The sequence below is a fragment of the Oryzias latipes genome, chromosome 7, assembly GCF_002234675.1.
Source record: "Oryzias latipes chromosome 7, ASM223467v1".
Taxonomy (NCBI): Eukaryota; Metazoa; Chordata; class Actinopteri; order Beloniformes; family Adrianichthyidae; genus Oryzias; species Oryzias latipes.
The window spans coordinates 16,301,255-16,322,615 of record NC_019865.2 but is presented as its reverse complement, the minus strand read 5'-3'; the positions used below and the strand labels follow the sequence as shown (position 1 = coordinate 16,322,615).

Below are 21,361 nucleotides of genomic sequence, written 5' to 3'. Positions count from 1 at the left end.
GATTAAGCGGTGTTAGAGCCTGAAAAAGCATTTAGGTGGATTGCTTTTTCATTTTAATTTTGAGTCAGAAAATGCAACTTCATTTTGAAAATGAAAACAATTCTGGTTTTGAATTTTATATTTAATTATGATACAGAATCGCTTCTATAGCTTAACTCTTCTTTCCCACTAAATTTTGTCAAATAACTTCACTGTCAGTATTTATGTTAAGCTTGGTAAACTTAAGGGTTTAACTGAGCAATGTTATTACATGACAAATAAGACAGAAACAGGTTTTATTAGATGTAAAGACTTTATTTTGAATAACAAGTTTATTCGTTTTCTTCACTCCTGAGCCTGGCATTTGGATTGGTGATCTTGATTGCCAGCTGAGCAGCCCTTTCCACAATCACCTTCCTGTTTTTGGAGGAGACGTTGTGAGCGATTTCAGCACAGTGAGTCCTGCAGAAGAACACAGTAAGGCACCGTTAGCCACTAACAAATATGCACTGAAGCAGTGAGCAGCATCTTTCTGTCCCTCCTGTCTCAGCAAAAGAGCAGACAACACGACATAAAAGCTGAATACAAGAGTGTAACATCCAAATGTTTCAAAAAAGTGCTGGGAAAAGCAAGCACGCGACATTGTTATCCTTTTAACTGTTGAAATATGCAAAGAATATTAAAAATATATTTTATGATTCGTTTAGAAGAATATATATTTTACTTAAAATACCTTTAAAAAGAGCAAACTCAGTTTTGTTTTCATTTATAAAAATAATTTTAGACAGTGTTCTTTATTTCTGTTAGCACAGGGCAGATAGTTAAAGAACCATTTCCACAAAACCTCTCAGTTTAACTGCTGACTAAAATTGGACACTGGCCATTGAAGCAGGGATGTCTATTTCATTTTTCAAACCACGATCCGATTCATTTCATTTGAATTTGCCAATACGGTGCCTTTGTGAAATAAAAAAAAAAGGAACAAATCTGATCTAACTTGTTCCCTTTTCTGTTATTGACCTTTTATCATTTTACACTTCAACAAAGCCCTTCTGTGAAGTAGCTGAGGAAGACAAATAGATAGATAGATGACTATTAATCCCACAATGGGGAAATTTCATTTATCTTATCTAAAATAAGCAGAAGTAGTTTACTTAAAAAACAAATTAACATAATATAGTTGGTGATAAATATTCATGTATGAAAGTTTGGTGACTGCAGCTTTAGCCTCAGAAATATTGAACATTTCAGTTTTTTTTCCATTTATTTTCTAATCTGTTTTAGCCCTTTTGGGGTCACGGGGCTGCTAGAGCTTATTCCACCCAATTACGGGCAAAGGCAGGGGTCATCCTGGACAGGTGGCCAGTCTGTCGCAGGGTCACAATCACACACCCATGCACTCACATTCACACCTATGGACAATTTAGAGTAACAAATTAACCTATGAGGCATGTTTTTAGACAAAGTTAGTAAGTTCTGTCAAAACAAACCAATAAAGGCACCTCCTGTCAGTTCAAAACCTTTATTGAACAAAATTATTTAGCTTCACTAACTTTACTAAACTGTCTTGGTGCGATTCTTGTTCATATCAGTGCAGTTTTCTGCTTTTGATCTTGAAACTACATGGCACTGATCAGAATTAAATAAATACACAATCCCTGATCGGGATGCAGCACCTGATTCTGATTTAGTCTGAAACTACGTGATTAGACTCAATTTCCGATCATGTGATTGGATCAGCCCTACATTGGGCTAATAAAGCTTTTACCCTGATACAGTATAATGTTGAGGCCTCCTAACATTTAGAGCCAATGATCAGAAAAGAAAAAAGATCCTCTCACACTGAATTGCTGCTAGCCACATTAGATTTTACCAGGCAACATATCTGAGGATGCAAGTCTGCAGTAAAACAGATTACAGAGTCATTCCTTAAGTATAAAAGCAGTTTTTGTTTGATTTATCCATATCAAAACAATTTGTAAAATATACCAAACTAATCTCTATTGGGAAATAAGTAGAAACTCATATTTACATTTTTCAAAACATGATCAGGTAATTTTAAAGTTTACAGAAAAGGTCTGTAGACATTCAAAAATAAAATTCAAATATTGAGTTTCTTCAAAGGAAATATAAAAGCCTGCACAAATGTACATCTAAAATATAAACTAAATTGTTTCCTTCTGCAACAGAGCAAACTTTCTAACTGGATTGTCAAGACATTGTCAGAACACCTGATCTCAAAAGTCTACTCTTAAAAAAAAAAAAAAAATTCCGGTTTAAAGTTCAATATCATGTGCTTAAAACCACATATGTATGCATTAATGTAGGAAAATAAATTAAGTGTAGACCATATATTTATTTTCCACACAAGGTAATAACTATCAAACTCGGAAGATTTGTGAATTTACCCGATCTTAATTCTTACGTTTTTATATTTCAAATATTACAGTGATTTAGGAAAATGTAATTAAATATTTATTCTGCAATAACTATAGCATTTAAGTGACCTTGTCTGTAAGTAAAGCAACTTTACCAAAAGGAGCTTATATGCTGTAGTGAAACCTTATATTTAAACATCATGGGCCAAACAATCAGGGAACTCACTTGTTGCTCATCATCAGGACTTCCAGCTCTTTGACATTGTGGACCAAAAACTTCTTGAAGCCGGTTGGCAAAATGAACTTGGTCTTTTTGTTGCTACCATAACCAATGTTGGGCATCAACATCTGGCCCTTGAACCTCCTGCGGACCCTGTTGTCGATTCCTCTGGGCTTGCGCCAGTTTTGCTGCAGAAAGAAATTAAAAACGAACATTTACAACATATTTAATCATAATAGAAAGGTATTTGTAGCTTGTATGGAGCCCATACCTTGATCTTAACGTATCTGTCAGACTGGTGACGGATAAACTTCTTGGTTCGTTTCTTGATGAGCCTGGGTTTCGTTAGGGGTCTGAGGGCAGCCATGATGACTGAATGAACACAGATAAAGAAAACACGATTAATGCCGACATAATAATATAATAGTAAGATATAGACAATTATTCTATAATTTAACGGTTAAGCAAAAAAAAAAAAAAAACATGATTGTATTTTATAGTAACCATGTGGACAACTGCTAGCAATACGACACCTGGTAACAGTGGCCCGTGTAGCGCATTAGTAACTTGCTTAAAAGCAAAAGGTCAGACGTACAACTAGATTTTATGCTTCAAAAATTTAGTATTTCACCGCCTGGGATTCCAAAAAACAGCCCATTTGAAATGCCTTTGTTGCAAATTACCTTCTTTTTAGGAATATGACGGTAATGGCCTCCATAGCATTAGCCATTTTCTCATGACTAACCAGTTTTACTGCGATATTTGTGATATGTTAGACAAATGTTACGTTTAAAATGTAGCATTATTATTAGTAGTTGCATAAACACGTCAAAACAGTTTCATAAGGTCCAAAAATACAAGGATTGTTTAAGATTATCTGTACTCACCCGCCGATGAAAACCCAAAAGGGACTTCGTCTACGGCGGAAGGAAAGAAAAGGACTTCCGTGGTTACAGCAATGGCTTATGGGTACTGTGGTTCGGTGTGGAGGCAATGCGATTTTTCATGAATTATTATAGGATAAATTAGTATTACATAGTATTATAGAAGTATTAGTATTACATTAGTATTGTATATCACAGAAACGTATATTCACAATCTTTTAACTGTATTTTCTTAACGTAATTTGTCCCATGAAAATAAATAAATACATAAAACAGGTTATTTCTACATTTACTTTCACATGATTTACTTATTCAAAAACGAACTTCCTTAAGGGAAAACCAATGAGAACGAAGTTCGCTTTTTCTCAAAAGAACTCTTTCATGGACGAAACACAGACACGCAAAAACGTTTTTTTTTTCTTTTTTTTTTTTTTACTGAAGAACCAATCGTGGTGTGATACAGGGGAGTGACGTTGAAAAAGGTCAATGATTTTTTTTGTCACTTGTCAGTACTCAGTCTGATATATTTCTGCAAAAGCCCAATAGGCAATACGTGTGCTTTCACTGCTAGATTCTCCTGTTTGACTGATAAAGGTCCCACAAATGGAACACCAGCCTATTGCGAGGTAAGAATCTTACAAATGTACACACAAATAGTTCTTTGCAACCCAAATAACTGTTGCTTCTTCTTATTTATTTTTTTCTTATTTTTTTTAGCGACAGTCAAAATGATAAGTATGGAGTGGCGAATCCATGTTATGCCCCAGCAGCAACAGGGACAGCAGGTATGACCCAAGACACGATAAACAAGGGATGTGTCTAAATTTTCGAATTTAACTGGATTTATCTGATGTCATTGGAAAGGGCTTAAAGAGAGCTTTCCAATGACATGAGGATCCTCCAGATAACTAAAAGAATGAAAAAGTTATGCCACTTTACGTTTTCAAATTTTGTCAGATTTTCTTCCCCAAATAAACAGCAAAGTTGTACAATTTTTGTGACCCTAAACAAGGACGAGAGGGTTCAAAGTGTCATAACTTTCTTGTTTTTTGTCCGATTCAAGAGAGGGAGGCATCATTACAAAGCTAGTGAAAAGAACTACAAGAAAAAAACAAAGCTTATGTCAAATCTATATTTATTTCCATATGATCAAATAAACATGACTTGTGACTAGAATCGAGACAGTATTCAAAGCTAAACAGATGTTTTGGGGCTCAGTAAATCTTCAGCTTGACCTAAATCAAGTACGGTGAGGAGCACAGAATCTGGAATCAAGAGGAATAGATGTATATATAAATATGAAATATGAATAACCAGGTGACAGATCCAATTAAACAGAAATCAAATGTGAAAACACATGACGAATTAAGTAAGAAAATAAATACATTAATAGTGTTTAAAGTCTGAAGAAATATAAAAAATACTGGGTAAAATACAATAAAATATTTGTTAAAGTTCTTGATTGTTGTTAATTGTATGAAAAACAAATAAATAAAAATACAACGTTCAAAAAGCATAGGACCTTTCCATCATGGCGGCGCCGGCGGACATTTACAACGCAGATGGCGAAATTAAAAAAGGTATCTGCTAAATTTTATTTTGTCATTGAATTTGCAGGAGATGAAGAAAACACATACAATAATAGTCAAAATTAGACATCAACCTAATCACGTTAAATTTTTTGCAATTGGTTTTGTGAACCAAAGTTTTCGTAGGCTTCTTTTACCACTTGGTGGGACACAGCCTGGGTATATAGATAGATAGATAATCAATTATACATAATATATCAAACATGAATCGAATTTCAGTAAGAGAGTTCGTGGCGGTTTGGGTGTTTCAACAAAATGTATTTTGTGGTTCTTGTCATTCGGAAACAAGACTTGTTGATCTTAAGGTCTACATTTTAAAAATGTCTCACTAAACTTGTTCTCGTTTCTTGTTCCAGCTATGTTGGGTCCACCCACCGCTGAATCCTACGGCCCGAGTGCTCCGCCGGCCACCATGTTTGACAGCATGCCGGGATATGAAGGAACAGTAGCGGGTGGAGGTACTGTCATTCTGCACGATTTCCCATGGCTCAACTTCCTAAATCCAGTTAAATAGTTTTGCCTGTGTGGAAATCACCCGGCGATTGTACTCTATGGTGAAGATATTTATTTGGCTGTCTAAAAAGAACATATATGGAGCAACTGAGATGTTTAAAATTGCAAACCAAAGACCTTTTGACAGTTGGTAATATCAAAGGAAGTCACCTGCTGTTTGAAACATACCTTGAAATCATTTTAAGGACAGTTGATATGAGGTTGTTTTGCAATCTAGGCACATGACAGTCATTGTTTAGCACATCCTTTTTGTTTTAAACTAAAGTATTATGAAAGAAAGTTTGCTTAATTGTTGTAAGTGAAGCATATAAGAATATTAAAATGGATGGAAAAGAAAAACATTTTTTTTAAAACTAATTATTGAGCTATTTCAGACCTGATCCAAGCTGTGTCTGGATCAGGTCTGCCCAATCAGAGGGACGCTGTGCACAGATAAATAAGACTAAAGGGCTTTACCATTTGTTGTAGGGGGATTTCTGCCACCTCCCATGCCTGCTTACCCAGGTCCTCAGCCTACACCTGGACCAGAACAGCCAAATTGGAAGTAATGTCTTTCTTTCCGCCTGTTACTTAAAATATTACAAATACCCTATTATAATTATAAAGCATCATAAACAATTATTCAATGTGACATTGACTTTCAGCATCCCATCTATATCTGAAGATACTGCACGGGAGGCCTTCATGCTTTTTGCCTCTAGCAAATGCTGCTACAGCTCTGCTCCTGCAAAAGATGGCGTGATCATCAACACGGAGGCCTTCAATACATATAGGGTAAGAGAATGGAGGCTATAAGTGTGGGCTATAATTAAAGAAAAACTTCACCAAAATTCTGTTTTTTGCATTGATTTGGCATTTCCATATTTTGGGTTAAATACAAGAATAATGTGTCTGATATATATTTTATTTCTCTCTCCAGTATCGCCTAGAGACATTTACAGAATCACGATCTACAGAATGGAGACAAGAACCATACTCTGGTATGCATCTATTACTGCCTGCATTTCTTGCTCATAATCCTATTTACAAAGTTAGTTTTGCAATTTTGAAATACTCTTAAATTGAAACTGTCTTGCACATCACAAGGAAAATATAGAAAACATGTAGCAATCATAAAAAATATCTAACTCAGAAAAAATCATTTAACATATTTTATGGTGGAACCCCTAAAATTGATGTCATTCAAACCTGCTTGTCTGGGAAACATATTATTACAGATTACAGGTCTCAATCTTCCGGCTTCCAGGGCCAGTGTGTTCCAGCTAACCTGCCATTGAGGCTCCTCATTGGTTTAACACACCAGGGGCCTCATTTATAAACGTTGCGTACGCACAAAAGAAGGCGTACGCCACTCTCTACGCAATAGTTGAGATTTATAAAAAGCAAACTTGACGGGAAAATGTGCGGTCCTTCACGCAAGCTCTGACCCAGGCGTACGCACAAAAACAGGTGAAATGAGAAACGGCGACACCGTCGGCAGATGGAAGAAACACGTGAAAGTGAAAATGACAATACTGCCTCTCATAAATAACATGAAGACTTCACAAAGCAAGTCTTACAATTAACAGCCTACACGAACACCCGTTGGACCGATCAGCAGTGAAACAAACAAAAAAAAATCAAACGAAAATTACAACAGAAATTCAAATGAACACTTATTTGCAAAAAGAAAAGTGAAACATGTTCTGCAATATTGGCATGTTGTGCAATTCATCCTCATAAATAATATAAATAATATAGTTAACAGAACGAAATAATGTACACAACTGATATTCTCGTCAATGTGTACGTCTGGCGGAGCAGATATAGGTGCAGACAGACAGATGGATAGATAGAGAGAGATGCATTAATTGTCCACTGGGGAAAGTTGTTTTCATAGTAAAACATTTCTTCATAAGGTACGGAATTATGGTATTCATGCATATGCCTTTAGTTTGTTTTATTTTTGATAAAACAATGTATGGCGTATGTCTCAACCATTCAGAAAGCAACAAGAAATTACATTTGCGCTGAACAATTTCCCATTTCCACGTCGATTATTCCCGACATCTGTAGCTTGTCAGATGCAATTAAATAGATGGAAATAAAATGCCCCATCACAATGCGTAATGACGCACAATGGCTGATCTTGCGCTCTTAGAAGATGTGGCAAATGGAAGAATTCGGAGTGAAAGCATCTTTAGACAGCAAGGAGACTTGTTGGCAAACGAGGACGAGTGGCTTATGAGCTGGTTCCGACTTCCTCTGCAGGATTTTGGGGGTGTGTCACCCGGTGCATCTGGCGCGTCGATGTCCCCCTGCGCCTCAGTCACCACTCCACTTAAAAGGGATTCCCCAATTATAGCCGCCAGTCTCTCATCAGGAGGGGTCAGCTCTGGTGTCCCCCCCCCCCCCCCCCCCCACACCCGTGGCGGACACGGGTGTGTGTGTGTGTGTGTGGGGGGGGGGGGGGATGGTTCAGCGCTAGACGTTTTTTTGCCTTGACTTTGATGTCCGACCTTTTCTTTTTTATTTCGGCCACGGTCCGATTTTTGGCATTAGTAAAGCCCACACTGTGCCCTCCAAACAACATTATTCTCCTCTTTTCCACCTCGCCAACGATAACTTCTACTTCACATTGAGTGAAGTTACGTTTTTTTGATTTTCTCTCCGTGTTTGGCATGGTTTCGCAATCAATGAATATTCATTTGTGGGCGTTTCAAGGACTATTTATGGGCAACTATGGGCGTGTCATGAGGCCGCAAAAGCTGCGCAGCATTTAGAATTGGTTGTGATTTATTAAGGGAAAGATGCGTAGGATGTGCGTGCGCACGGTTTTATAACTCCGAATATTTCTATGTGCGTACGCACGTCCTATGTTTCATCCGTACGCCACTTCTGACACAAATCCTACGCAAAGTTTTATAAATGAGGCCCCAGGTCTAGGTAATCAGCAGCAGATAAGGCAGGATTTCTTGAAAACTCCATCTTAAAAAAAAACGGTCCTTTAGGCCTTGAGTCTGAGACCCACTATTCAGTCTGTAGAGGAAAAAAAAAAAGGAAATGAGCTGCACTATTCAAGCTCCGAACAACATAAAAAACACTTTTAACAATATGATTTGTATTGACAGAGTTTTACTTAAAAAAAAAGGCAAATGGTGTATACCTATATAGCACTTTTCTACTTCCCTTAAAGTCCCAAAGCTCTTTGCAGTCACAGTACCATTCACCCATGCACACAGACATTCACACTATGATGGCAGCTACACTCTCTTTCACTGGTGCCAACTAGGCCTGCACAATATACCGCAAATTTATCGTTATCGCAATATCCAGCTCTGCAATATGCATATCGCAAAAGACGGCGAATATCGCAATAAATCGCAAACCCAAAATGTGTTAAAACAATCTTCTAGCAGCTTGAAGCATTTAACGAATCAAATAAATCCCTTTATGCTTTGACCAATCAGATGGACGCCTTCCCATTGTTGACCAATCAGATGGAGGCCTATTATGTTAACCCTGGTCCTGAAGAGCCTCAAACCTGCCTGTTTTCCAGGTCTCCTTAACCAGCTTGCTGTTGATTGGCTGACTCAAGTGATTTCACATCCTGATTGACTGAACACACCTGATTTTGGTTATCATTATCGAGCAGTCTAGGGAGAATTGGAAAACAGACAGGGTTGAGGCTCTTGAGGACCAGGGTTAGCCACCCTGACGTTTGTCCCCCATGTCGATGAGGGTCATTTGGAGTATAATTTTTAAACTGTTGCAATGAAATGGGAATGATGTTTTTGTTTATTTTTCTATTTGTTTATTTACCGCAAATTTATCGTTATCGCAATATTGATCACTAATATCGCATATCGCAAGTTTTCCTCATATCGTGCAGCCCTAGTGCCAACCTATAACCACACCGTGGCCACCTGTAATGTACAACAACTGAGTAAATTCTTCCTACAGTGTACAAAAGACTTAGATGATTATGTTTGAAATACGTTCCTGTATCTTTAAGTTCTGTTTAGAGTTAGACGCATGCTCATTACAAGAGTGATGATGTCATCATGACACCTGCCTGTCTGCTTTCCTCAGTGCGTGTGAGTGTGCCGCTGCGTGGCAGGTTGAAATGAGGAAGTCTTTCCCTTTGAAGTTTAGTGTGCGTTGATGACAAAAGACCACACATACATATGGAAATTTTCCTGCCTCTGCATGTCAAATCAAAGGATGTAAAGCCGGAAGTGTGGATTACAGTTATTGAAGCCCTCCTCCTGCATGTTGTCATTTATTTCACGCACCAACTAACGGAACAGCCTCATCCAGGCCTTGAAGTAGTGCTCTGGGCGGCACTCCTGGTTTGAGAATGGTGTCACCCACGAACAGTGTTTGAACCCAGATCCTCATTTACATATGGTCCTTCGAGCCAGATGACACTGCACTTACGGTAACCAGTTAAGATGGATGAGGCTCTGAACTATGAGGCGAGTGGTGCACGTCCCCAACGCGTTGTTCATCCCCCTCTTCGATTTGAAAATAATGTGGTGGATTTCAACAATCCGACCTTCCATGGACATGAGAAAGGAGAACGTTTGACCGATTCACCTGAAGCAGCAGGAGAGACATCAGACGGACATTCAGTTGCATCAGAAATGGACCCCAGATATGATATTGAGAGACTGTGGCATGAGCGAGAAAACCCAGTGGTCCAGAAATCACCCCTTAGTACTATGCAATACCGGCTGAGAGACCAAACCCTTCTGCAATATGATCTGTCACCGAAGCCACGACAGTCTATTTCCCCAATCCCAGAGCTTGAGGAGATCCATCAGAAAAGGCTCCTCCTTCAGCAATCACAGTCAGATGGCTGCAGATTTTGAAGACATTCGTGCGATGCAAGGGGACATTTTAAGCATGATTGACTCTGATAATACTGCTCCACCCTACCAATCAAGCCAAAGAACATAAACTGACCCGCTAGAAAAGGAGGAAAAAGTTAAAGAAGAAGATTGGCCAGCACCCCCACTTCCAGTCTGTCAGGAAAAGGAGCAGTTAGAAACCCACTCACCTATGCTGGAGCGCATTGATAAAATGATGAGCGAGCTTCAGAATTGGCTCAGCCAAGCACTCTTAACACAGCAAAGCCAGTCATTGTTGACTAGGCAACCCCCAAATGCAGTAATTGGCACAACCGTTATGTTGTGCCAACACAACAAAACTATGTTGATCACTTTCCAGCATCTCTATCGCCTATCAGGTTGGCTTCAACACAAGCACGTGAATTCTCCAAATGTCATCTTTCAGGCTAGCCCTTGTTCTAACTGTCCCCCTGCACCTAGTCAGTTGTTTGGTCAGAGTTTAAGCTTGGATGCAACTTACCATGGACCTCGTCCATCAATTCCAAACCTCGTCAACCGAGACCTTCGAGAGTTCGCCCACCTCAAGATGGCATTGGATAATGTACTCTCTCCTGACAGTACAGAGCTGTTCAAATACCAGGTGCTGATAAATCACTTGAAGTTGAAGATGCAAACTGGTGACTAAGGCTTACATCTATTCACCAACACCGTTCACAAACACCATGAGAACTTTAAATGAGAAGTTCGGTCAACCTCTTCAGCTTGCATTGAAGAGAATAGCTCAAGTGATTAATTTTGCTCAAAAAATTGATAAATTGATTAATCATATTTTCCTAATGTAACATTATTTTGCACATATTTTTAACTTTTGATACTTGATCAAATTTTGCTATGAACATTTTTGAAACAGTGTTATGTCTATTTTTCTGATATAATATTATTTTTTAATCTTATCAATTACTTTTATAAGTAACATAATCTGCATATATTTTGGATAACTGATCTGCATTTGCCATGTTGATTTCTAAAAGTAAATTCTTTTTTTTACAAAATAATTTAAGCAATTCATCTTTGTCATGTGGTTTATTGATATTTCAGGTTTCTTAATTCTGTTTGATAAAAACTAGGAACCGGATATTGATAAATCATGTAATAAAATGGTTACGGTAGAACAGGGGTGGGATTATATAAATTCGCTTCCTTCCACTCCCTTTCAAGCAATATTTATTAATATGTCTAATTGTCCTAAGTTTGATTAGTTATTGTATGAATGTATAACTGATGATTGTATTGTTTTTGTGTATTATTCTTATTTGATTGCTTGAAATAAACCAATTAAAACAAATCAAATGGATTCACCAGACGTCAGGCGAGGTGACGCTGTCGCCTTTGAGAGGTTTTCCCTGCAGGTTCAATCGCTGGTGGGAATGTTGAGGACACTTGGCCCTGATGGAGATGTGGAGCTGCGGTGTGGCTCTCATGTAGCACAGCTACTTAAAATAAAAACATACATTACACACCAAGTGATCTGCGCAGCGTTGCGTCCGCCTGGGTGATCTCAAACACGCTTATTGTGCATCATGGCTGCACTTATTTGGTGTCGCCAACATGAATTTCCTTCCGTTCTCTGATCTCAGGTAACGATTGTTCTGATCTCCAATGAACAGCGCCCGTTCTTTTACGAACCACAGTTTGAATGCAACTATGAAAATATAGGAGTGGCTGACTGGCTGCTCTAAAATAACTTGTGACCAGGGTTTAAATGTGCAAAGAAAGAAAGAAAATCCAAAAATGGTCACTGAATTTGGTTTCTCCTTTACTGATTTGTGTTTTAGAAAGTAAACTTTAAAAATAAAACATTCAACACAGACTCAAAATTGGGAGCACAAACTCTCTGACTTCTCCACCTTAAATTTCAATAAGTCCAAGTACAGTCCAGATTTACTGACAATCATCTTCAAGCCAGACTGAGGGTCTCAGCTGTATGGGAGGAAGTCCTGCCAAGTGTCCAGCGGTAAGAAGAAGGCAAGAGAAACCGTGTTCAGAAGAACCCATTCATAGAGGTTACAGAACTGTATAATTTGAGTCTTCTTTTGTGTTTAATAGTTATCATTCAACAGTGTGAACTGAACTGTGTTAATAAGGATGTATAAATCAGAAAACAGTAGATATAAAGGAATAAATAAACAAATGTATTACTAATTTATTTACTTATTGATTTTTATTATTTACGTATTTTATTTGAATTAGAGTTTTATAAGTATTTATAATGTAGATTTTGTACAGAAAACAGCTAATAATAGAGTATAGTTAATAGTATAGTATATGTTCCATACAAATTTACTGGCTCTCAGACACTCACAAGTTGCGCGTGTATGTGCGCTAAAGTTGCAGCCCAGCCTGAGCTAGACCCTGCCTTCAGTGGCCCCCCTGGTAAATTGAGTTTGAGACCCCCGCTCTAAGAGGTCTTAAGAGACCACAGCACGCCAAACACAAGACGGAGGTGAGAAATGCACTGGGGTTTTATATCCTGACAGGCAAGCAGCAAACAGCTGTGTTCTTCTCAAAGTTGTTCCAGTTTTCATCCGGAACAAGGGTCAGATTCTGGATACATATGCCATCCTAAATGATGGGTCTGAAAGGACTATGCTTCTACTTTAGGTGCCTCTCTTCTTGGAGTTCTTCTTAGGTTCCGTGAGCATGCAGTAGCCATTAGTGGTGACATAAAGGGTATGTTCCACCAAGTTCAGCTTCTCCCTGAAGACCGCCCTTTACTCCATTTTCTGTGGCGGAACCTTGACTTTGATGAACCACTAGCAGAATATGAATGGCAAGTACTGCCCTTCAGCAACACATGTTGTCCGTGTTGCGCTACGTATGCACTGCAGCGTCATGTAAAAGATCACTCCATGCCAGAAAACAAGGTGAGAACCTCCATTGAAAGAAGTTTCTGCGTTGATAACTATCTTCAAAGCCTACCAACAACAACAGAAGCCAGAGATCTTGTCAACGAACTACGAGCTCTTTTGTCTTCGGCTAGTTTTGTCCTTAGACAATGGGCTAGCAAAGTTCCAGAGGTCATTAGCCACCTTCCAGAAGAAGACTGTTCCAGTAGTGCAGAACTTTGGTTAATGCAAGACAGGACGGACAGTCCTGAATCAACCCTGAGTCTCAGTTGGCACTTCGCCACTGATATGCTTGGTTATAAACATCGCCCAGTCCAGTATGGTGCTCCCACACTCCACAACATTTACATAGTGCTCGCTAGTCAGTATGATCCATTGGGGTTAATTTTGCCTTACACCACCAGGGCCAACATCAGGTGTTTGTGGGATAAACAAAGAGGTTGGGACAACGCCCAGCTACCACCTCACCTCATGCAGCAGTGGAAGACATGGGAGGCAGATCTACAGTTCCTCCCTCAGATTGTCTTCAGCCGTCCATACCTACCTGCAGGTGAAGCTGCGTCAGTAGAAAGACGAGAGTTGCATGTGTTCTGTGATGCCTCCGAGTTGGCTTATGGAGCAGTGGCATACCTCAGGATGGTCTGTGAAGACGATCGCACTCACCTTGCCTTTGTGATGGCCCGCTCCAGAGTAGCCCCAAAATGGCTTCATTCAGTTCCCAGGTTGGAGCTCTGCGCTGCCCAAACTGGAGCACAGCTTGCCAAACTGCTCGAGGATGAGCTCACATTGCCAATCGCAGCCATCTTGTTGTGGACAGATTCAACCACTGTGCTGACCCGGTTGCAGTCTGAGTCTTGTTACTTTAAGATTTTCGTTGGCCCACGTGTAGCAGAAATCCAAGAGCTAACCCAACATCTTCAGTGGTGTTATGTAGACTTTGCTCAAACCCCTGCAGATGAAATCACCAGAGGCAGGACCCTACAAGATCCCAGCAAAGCCAACAGATCGAGTTTGGGACCCCTCTTCCTCCACATGCATCCAGACACATGGCCAACATTTCCAGCAGCTAATGAGAAAAATGCTCCAATCACTGATGAGCTCAGGAAGTCTACTTTTTGTGGGATATCAGCCACAGCTGCGAGTCCTAGGATAAGTGAGCTCAACCAATGTAACTCCCGGCTGGAGTTGCTCCATACAACAGCAGAGGGGCTGCATGGGGCGGCCAAAGAGGACACTTCTTTAAATGCTGAAGATTATCGTCAAGTTGAGTTGTTTTTACTCAAGTGCATTCAAGAGGATAGCTTCCCCAATGAGCTAACGCTTCTGAAGGCAGACAAGGATATCCCACTCTTCAGTCGCTTGCTAACTGTCCCCTGAGTTAGATGAGACTGGGCAGCTAATCATAGTTGGTGGCCGTCTTTGTTGCTCAGAAACACTAGCTTATAATACTCTCCATCCAGTGGTGCTAGACCCTTCACATCCATGCACTCATCTGCTCATCAGAAACTATGACAATGAGCTTAGGCACCCAGGTCCAACAGCATGCAGTTGCTGAAATTCGACGTAAATACTGGATTCTGCGAAGCAGGGAAGTAATTCTGAAACTCCAGAGAACCTGCACAGAGTGTCAAAGATGGAGAGCAAAGCCATCAGTTCCAAAAATGGCTGACTTGCCAGACGGTGGAAACATACTCAAGTGCTTACAGACCATTTCTGGACCCGCTTTATCAAGTTGTACCTTCCCAGCCTTCAAATACATCAGAAGTGGCAGTCCCCACCAGACCCAATAACGGAAGGCTCAGTCACCATGATCGTGGATCCCCGGCTTCCAAGGGCACCATGGCCTATTGGGCATGTCATCAAGGTGCACCATAGCCCAGATGGGTGTGTCAGGTCAGCTGACGTGAAAGTGAAGGACAAGACCTACACTCCACCTGTTGCACGACTAGTCAACTTACCTGAGCTCCCTGCGGAGGACTCCAATGGGACTTTGTAAGATTCTTTCTTTGCTCCTTCGTTGTCTTTTGTTGGAGCAAACGTACTACGCACCATTTCGGGGCGGCTGGACAAAAGTCTCAGATGATTATGTTTAAAATACGTTCCAGTACCTTTAAGTTCTGTTTAGAGTTAGACGCATGCTCATCACAAGAGTGATGACGTTATGGTGTTGCTGCATGGCACCTGCCTGTCTGCTTTCCTCAGTGCGTGTGAGTGTGCCGCTGCGTGGTAGGTTGAAATGAGGAAGTCTTTCCCTTTGAAGTTTAGTGTGCGTTGATGACAAAAGACCACACATACATATGGAAATTTGCCTGCCTCTGCATGTCACACCAAAGGATGTAAAGCCTGAAGTGTGGATTACAGTTATTGAAGCCCTCCTCTTGCATGTTGTCATTTATTTCACACACCAACTAACGGAAACAGCCTCATCCAGGCCTTGAAGTAGTGCTCTGGGCGGCACTCCTGGTTTGAGAATGGTGTCACCCACGAACAGTGTTTGAACCTAGATCCTCATTCACATATGAAGTCTTATCTTTAGAACGTTCCTAAGTAGTAGTTGTGCCAGTTTGGTCACATGTTTTTTTCAACTAGAACATTGTTTTATTTTATTCTGGTGCAAACTTTTTTATTTAATGTTATCATTTCAATAATATTGAATATATAAAGTTAAAAATGAGCAAACAAAGAAAAATCTAAATCAAACTAACATTTGGTGTTTCTACTTTTTTCTCTTCAAAGTAGCACCGATTCTTATTGGTACATTTGCACAAAGTTTAGGACAACAATGTTTTCTCTAGTAGTTTACTAGTACTGGGTCAATCCTTATGGCAGCCTAACAAGGTGTTTTATTTGGACCAGGCCAAACAGTGGATGCCTATGCACAGCCACCTCCAGGGTCTTGGGATATTCCTGCAAACTCACCCAGTTTATTTGTGGACGGGAGGCAGTGCATCAGAGTTCCATACACATCATCATTAAAGGTAAGCCATAAGAAAATATTATAACATAGTTCCATCTCTGCATCTTACATTTGTGTTTTTTTTCTTTGATCCTCAGAACTGCGACAGTTGTGTGGGAATGGGGAGAAAACCTTGCAAATACTGTGCTGGAGCTGGTAACGTAAGTATTTTCCAGAGGATGAAAAGGTTCAGCTCAGCTTCAATCAAGAAGCAAATTAATGGAATTGTTCTTTCTGTCAGAAACTCTGTAGGCTGTGCAATGGATATGGATTCCGCATTGGATTTAACAGATGTTACCACTGCAATGGCAGAGGCAGAGAGAAGTACGCAGTCAACACCTTTAGATTTATAATAAAGCGAAAATGGAAACCAGTTTAAAATACAGCAGTGTGCACAATTTTGAACTTGCTAAGTTTCCAAATGTTTTTCCTTACAGTTGCAATCACTGTAACGGGCAAGGATCCAGGATGTGTGAGATTTGCAATGGAAAACGGCAGTTTCTTGTCTTCAAGATCCTCAATGTGAAATGGTTGGAACAGCTGTCAAGCAGCAATATATGTGTATATATATATATATATATAGAGAGAGAGAGAGAGAGAGAGAGAGAGAGAGAGAGAGAGAGAGAGAGAGAGAGAGAGAGAGAGAGAGAGAGATATGATCTATTAGATTACATCTATTATTGATTATTATTGATTGTATTTTTTTTGCAGGACTAACAACATTGAGGATTATATTGTGGAACAGTGCAGTGGACTTCAGCTGAAAAATCTTAGAAAAGTGTCTGGCAAGGAACTTTTGAAAGAATCCCAACCCATGGTAAAAGTGCTTTTAAACTGTCTTTTTAGAATAAAATCTGGTCATAAATGGTGTTTGCTATGCAAGTAAACAATTTTATTTGTTGTATTTATTCATTTATTTAACAGGGACAGTGCACATTAAAAGCATGGCTGCAACGCGCCAGAATTAGCCCAAAGGCTATTTTTCATCTGTAGTCCCCGGACAGATGTTAAAATCGTCAACCTAAAAACTTCAAAGCATCATTATTACATAATATTACATAACTTTTTAGTTTTTAAAATAATTTGTTACTTGAGTTGGACAATTTTTTTGTTTTTATCAGTTCTGTATTTTTTTTGCTTAAGTAAATGTACATTTTAAGAAGTGACCGTTGCTTATGTTATGCTTGTGACTGACTGTTCCAGGTCGAGCCTGTGATGGGCTTTCCAGATCCCAATGTGGTACAGGCTTCCCAACGACTTGTCAATGAACACCAGGGAAAATATCGTCAGACATCTCGCATTTTGCGGCAGGTGTTTATTTATTTAGGTAAATTTGGATTCATTCACAATCTCCTCAATTAAATCCATTCAAAATAACCTTATTTTCTTTTCAGCGCCAAACCATCGAGCTAATCCCAGTCACAAAAGTCGCCTACACATGGAAAGAGGAAACCCACATTTATTTTGTTTATGGAAATGAGCTCAAAGTCAGTGCGGATAATTATCCTGCTACCTGTTGTTGCTCTGTAATGTAATTGTGCGAGCTGATGATGAGCTCTGTTTTAGCAATCAAAGCCACAGGATGTGTGGGTCAGTAAAACTGACTTTGAAATCAGTTACCCATGTATGAGTTGGAAATTATGGTGTAATTCAAAGCATAAAGGGAAAGATGGAGGAAAAAATGAGACTTTTATCAATTTAACCTTTTGATTAAATCAATCTCTAATGTAGGATTTTAATAATAATTATATTTGAATAATTATTATATTTGAATAATTACACATTTAATGCATTTGTATTTTATGTTGACTATATTTTTCATAGGAAATGCTAATAAACGCTAAAAAAGCCCAGTCGTTGTATCCGAATTCCCACCCTAATGCCTAACTACTAAAACCCTATAAAGTGCGGCCTAAAGTTCTCTGGATTTTCAAAGCAATTCAGACACCCATGCTCACTACTTTTGTCTTTCGGGTGTTGTTCACAATGAGTTATATCATTAGAGGAGACACGCCCGCTTGGGAAGCCTGGCCGATGGTGGCGGAGCGCGACGCCATCTTGGTGAGGTCGTCGGCGCCCACATGACAATGCTTTCTATGGCCTATAGTGGCATCTAAGTAACTTTTATATAATTTATATATATTAATATTTCTATATATATTTATACATATATATAAATATATAATATGTATGTATATAATTTATATATATACATCATTGTTGCTGTTAAATAAGAGAAACAGTCAGTCTTATAAGCTCAAACTTTAATTAAAAATGCATAGTTGCAGGACTTCTTACAAAAGAATTTATTACTAAGAAATTTTTAAAATAATTTTTAAACATTTAGAAGTTTTAGACCTCTTTGACATGTATTTTAAATTATTTAGAAAAGCGCAACAATAAGTCAATAATAATAATAAATAATAACAATACATAAATCTTCTTTCTCTTTCGGCTTTTCCCATCAGGGGTCGCCACAGCGAATCATCCTTTTCCACCTCACTCTATCATGGACATCTTCTACCCTAACGTTAGCCAACTTCATGTCCTCTGTTAAGACATCCATGTATCTCCTCTTTGGCCGTCCTCTTGCCCTCCTGCCAGGCAGCTCCATCTCCAACATCCTTCTACCAATATATCCACTATCCCTCCTCTGAACATGTCCAAACCATCTCAGTCTGGCTTCTCTGACTTTGTCGCTAACACAGGCAACATGAGCCGTCCCTCTGATGTACTCGTTCCTTATCCTGTCTAACCTGGTCACTCCTAAGGAGAACCTCAACATCTTCATCTCCGCTACCTCCAAATCATCTTCTTGTCTCTGTCTCACTGCTACCGTCTCTAACCCATAGAGCAGAGCTGGTCTCACCACTGTCTTGTACACCTTTCCTTTGAGTCTTGCTGACACTCTTCTGTCACACAACACTCCTGACACTTTCCTCCACCCGCTCCAACCTGCCTGCACTCGCCTCTTCACCTCTTTTCCACACTCCCCATCACACTGAACTGTTGACCCCAAGTACTTAAACTCCTGCACCTTCTTCACCTCAGCCCCCTGTAACCTAACGCTTCTACCTTGATCCCTCTCGTTCAGACACATGTATTCTGTCTTACTACGACTGACCTTCATGCCTCTTCTTTCCAGAGCAAACCTCCACCTCTCTAGCTGTTCCTCCACCTGCTCTCTACTCTCACTGCAAATTACGATGTCATCCGCAAACATCATTGTCCAGGGAGATTCCTGTCTTACCTCGTCTGTCAGCCTGTCCATCAGCATAGCAAACAAAAAAGGACTCAAAGCTGATCCTTGGTGTAGTCCCACCTCCACCTTGAACTCCTCTGTCTGACCTACAGCACATCTCACCACCGTCATACTTCTCTCATACATGTCCTGAACTACTCTGACATACTTCTCTGCCACTCCAGACGACCTCATACAGTACCACAGCTCCTCCCTCGGCACCCTGTCATACGCCTTCTCTAAATCTACGAACACACAATGCAGCTCCTTCTGACCTTCTCTGTACTTTTCCAACAACATTCTCAAAGCAAAAATGGCATCAGTGGTGCTCTTACGGGGCATGAAACCATACTGCTGCTCACAAATCTCCACCTTCTTCCTATAACAATACATAAATAAGTCTATAATAATAATAAATAATAACAATATATAAATAATAAGTCAATAATAATAATAATAATGAATAACAATATATAAATAATTAGTCATTAATAATAATGACAATGAATCAATAATAATAATTATTATAATAATAAATAAATATCCAGTCAATAATAATAAATTATAATGATAAATCAAAAATAAGTCAACAATAAGTCCAAAAGTCAACAACAGGTTTACCCCTAAAAAAAACAAACAATAGATTTACCTGCTGATTTATGTCAGCGATCAATTTGTGTAACACAGATGGGATGAAGCCAGGTTTCAAGCGAACAGTTTGGCCAGTCTTATCAAAATCTGTTTCCACAAAAGGTTTTGAACATAGCCAGACTGTATTGCTAGTTGGTAACCACAGTGATCCATCTGGGTTAGCTCTTGTGATAGCTAAGATCCACTGATTCCTTAAGTCAGAATCCATTGGAAGTCTGCAAGAAAAGTTCAGTCACTGAGTCAGAAATTTATAAATCTGTATTACTATAGTAGCCTAGTCCTAGTATACTGTATATAGGTTTAACAAAATAAAGTTTACATTTATGGAGACAGCAAATTAAACAAACATCATGATCATGCCTACATGTTATAGCCCTGCAGCATCATCATGCATGTCAACATTTGTACGATTAAGGAAGCCCCTGCAGGTTTAAAAGAAATAAAATTATCGTACTTATCTGTGAAATGTTATGCGTTCCTCCTTCATGGAATTCATTTCTCCGATTTTGGTAGTTGAAACCCTAACAATGAACTGGCATTTTGCAAAAAATATGTTCACATTCATGCACTGCTGCAGCAACTTGACCTCACCAAGATGGCGGTGCTCCCTTCCCATGAGGAATCACGTTATGTCTCCTCTAGCGATATAACCAATGAGTTATATCACTAGAGGAGACACGCCCGTTTTAGAAGCCTGGGCGACGGTGGCGGAGCGCGACGCCATCTTGGTGAGGTCGACGACGCCCACATGGCAATGATTTCTATTGCTTTTAGAGGTGTCTAAGTAGCTTTTATATACTATATATATTTTTACATTTATATATATATTTATACATATATGTAAATACATTATATTTATATATATATAATATATATAGATACATCATTTGTTGTTGTTAAAGAAGAGAAACAGTCAGCCTTAAAAGCTCAAACTTTAATGAAAATGCATTGTTGCAGGGTTCTTACAAATAAAAAAATTATTACAAAGAATTTTTAAAAATAATTTCTAAACATTTAGAAGTTCTAGACCTCTTTGACATGTAATTTAAATTATTTAGAAAAACCCAACAATAATTCAATAATATACAAATAATAATAAATCAATAGTGAATCAATACAAACAATAAATAATAGCAATAAATATATAATAAGTCAATAAATAATAATATAAAAGTCTATTAATCAATAGTAAGTCAATGCAAACAATAAATA

The 21,361-nt window shown here is 39.0% G+C and overlaps 2 protein-coding genes across 2 annotated transcripts; one reads left to right on the top strand and one right to left on the bottom strand.

The window, feature by feature from the left end:
• Positions 1-273: 273 nt before the first annotated feature.
• On the bottom strand, positions 274-3,580 carry rpl32 (ribosomal protein L32). Its single transcript, XM_023956679.1, has 4 exons — positions 3,465-3,580; positions 2,849-2,949; positions 2,584-2,765; positions 274-441 (listed from the first exon to the last, which is right to left on the bottom strand). Exons 2-4 carry the CDS (start codon positions 2,942-2,944, stop codon positions 312-314), a joined length of 408 nt encoding a protein of 135 aa, XP_023812447.1. The 5' UTR covers positions 2,945-2,949; positions 3,465-3,580; the 3' UTR covers positions 274-311.
• A 1,776-nt stretch (positions 3,581-5,356) lies between these two features.
• LOC101166474 (protein SSUH2 homolog) lies at positions 5,357-18,098 on the top strand. The gene is made up of 11 exons (XM_023956680.1): positions 5,357-5,508; positions 6,032-6,107; positions 6,208-6,337; positions 6,483-6,543; positions 16,158-16,279; positions 16,356-16,418; positions 16,499-16,581; positions 16,695-16,787; positions 16,969-17,074; positions 17,461-17,568; positions 17,652-18,098. Exons 1-11 carry the CDS (start codon positions 5,409-5,411, stop codon positions 17,790-17,792), a joined length of 1,083 nt encoding a protein of 360 aa, XP_023812448.1. The 5' UTR covers positions 5,357-5,408; the 3' UTR covers positions 17,793-18,098.
• The last annotated feature ends 3,263 nt before the right edge of the window (positions 18,099-21,361 follow it).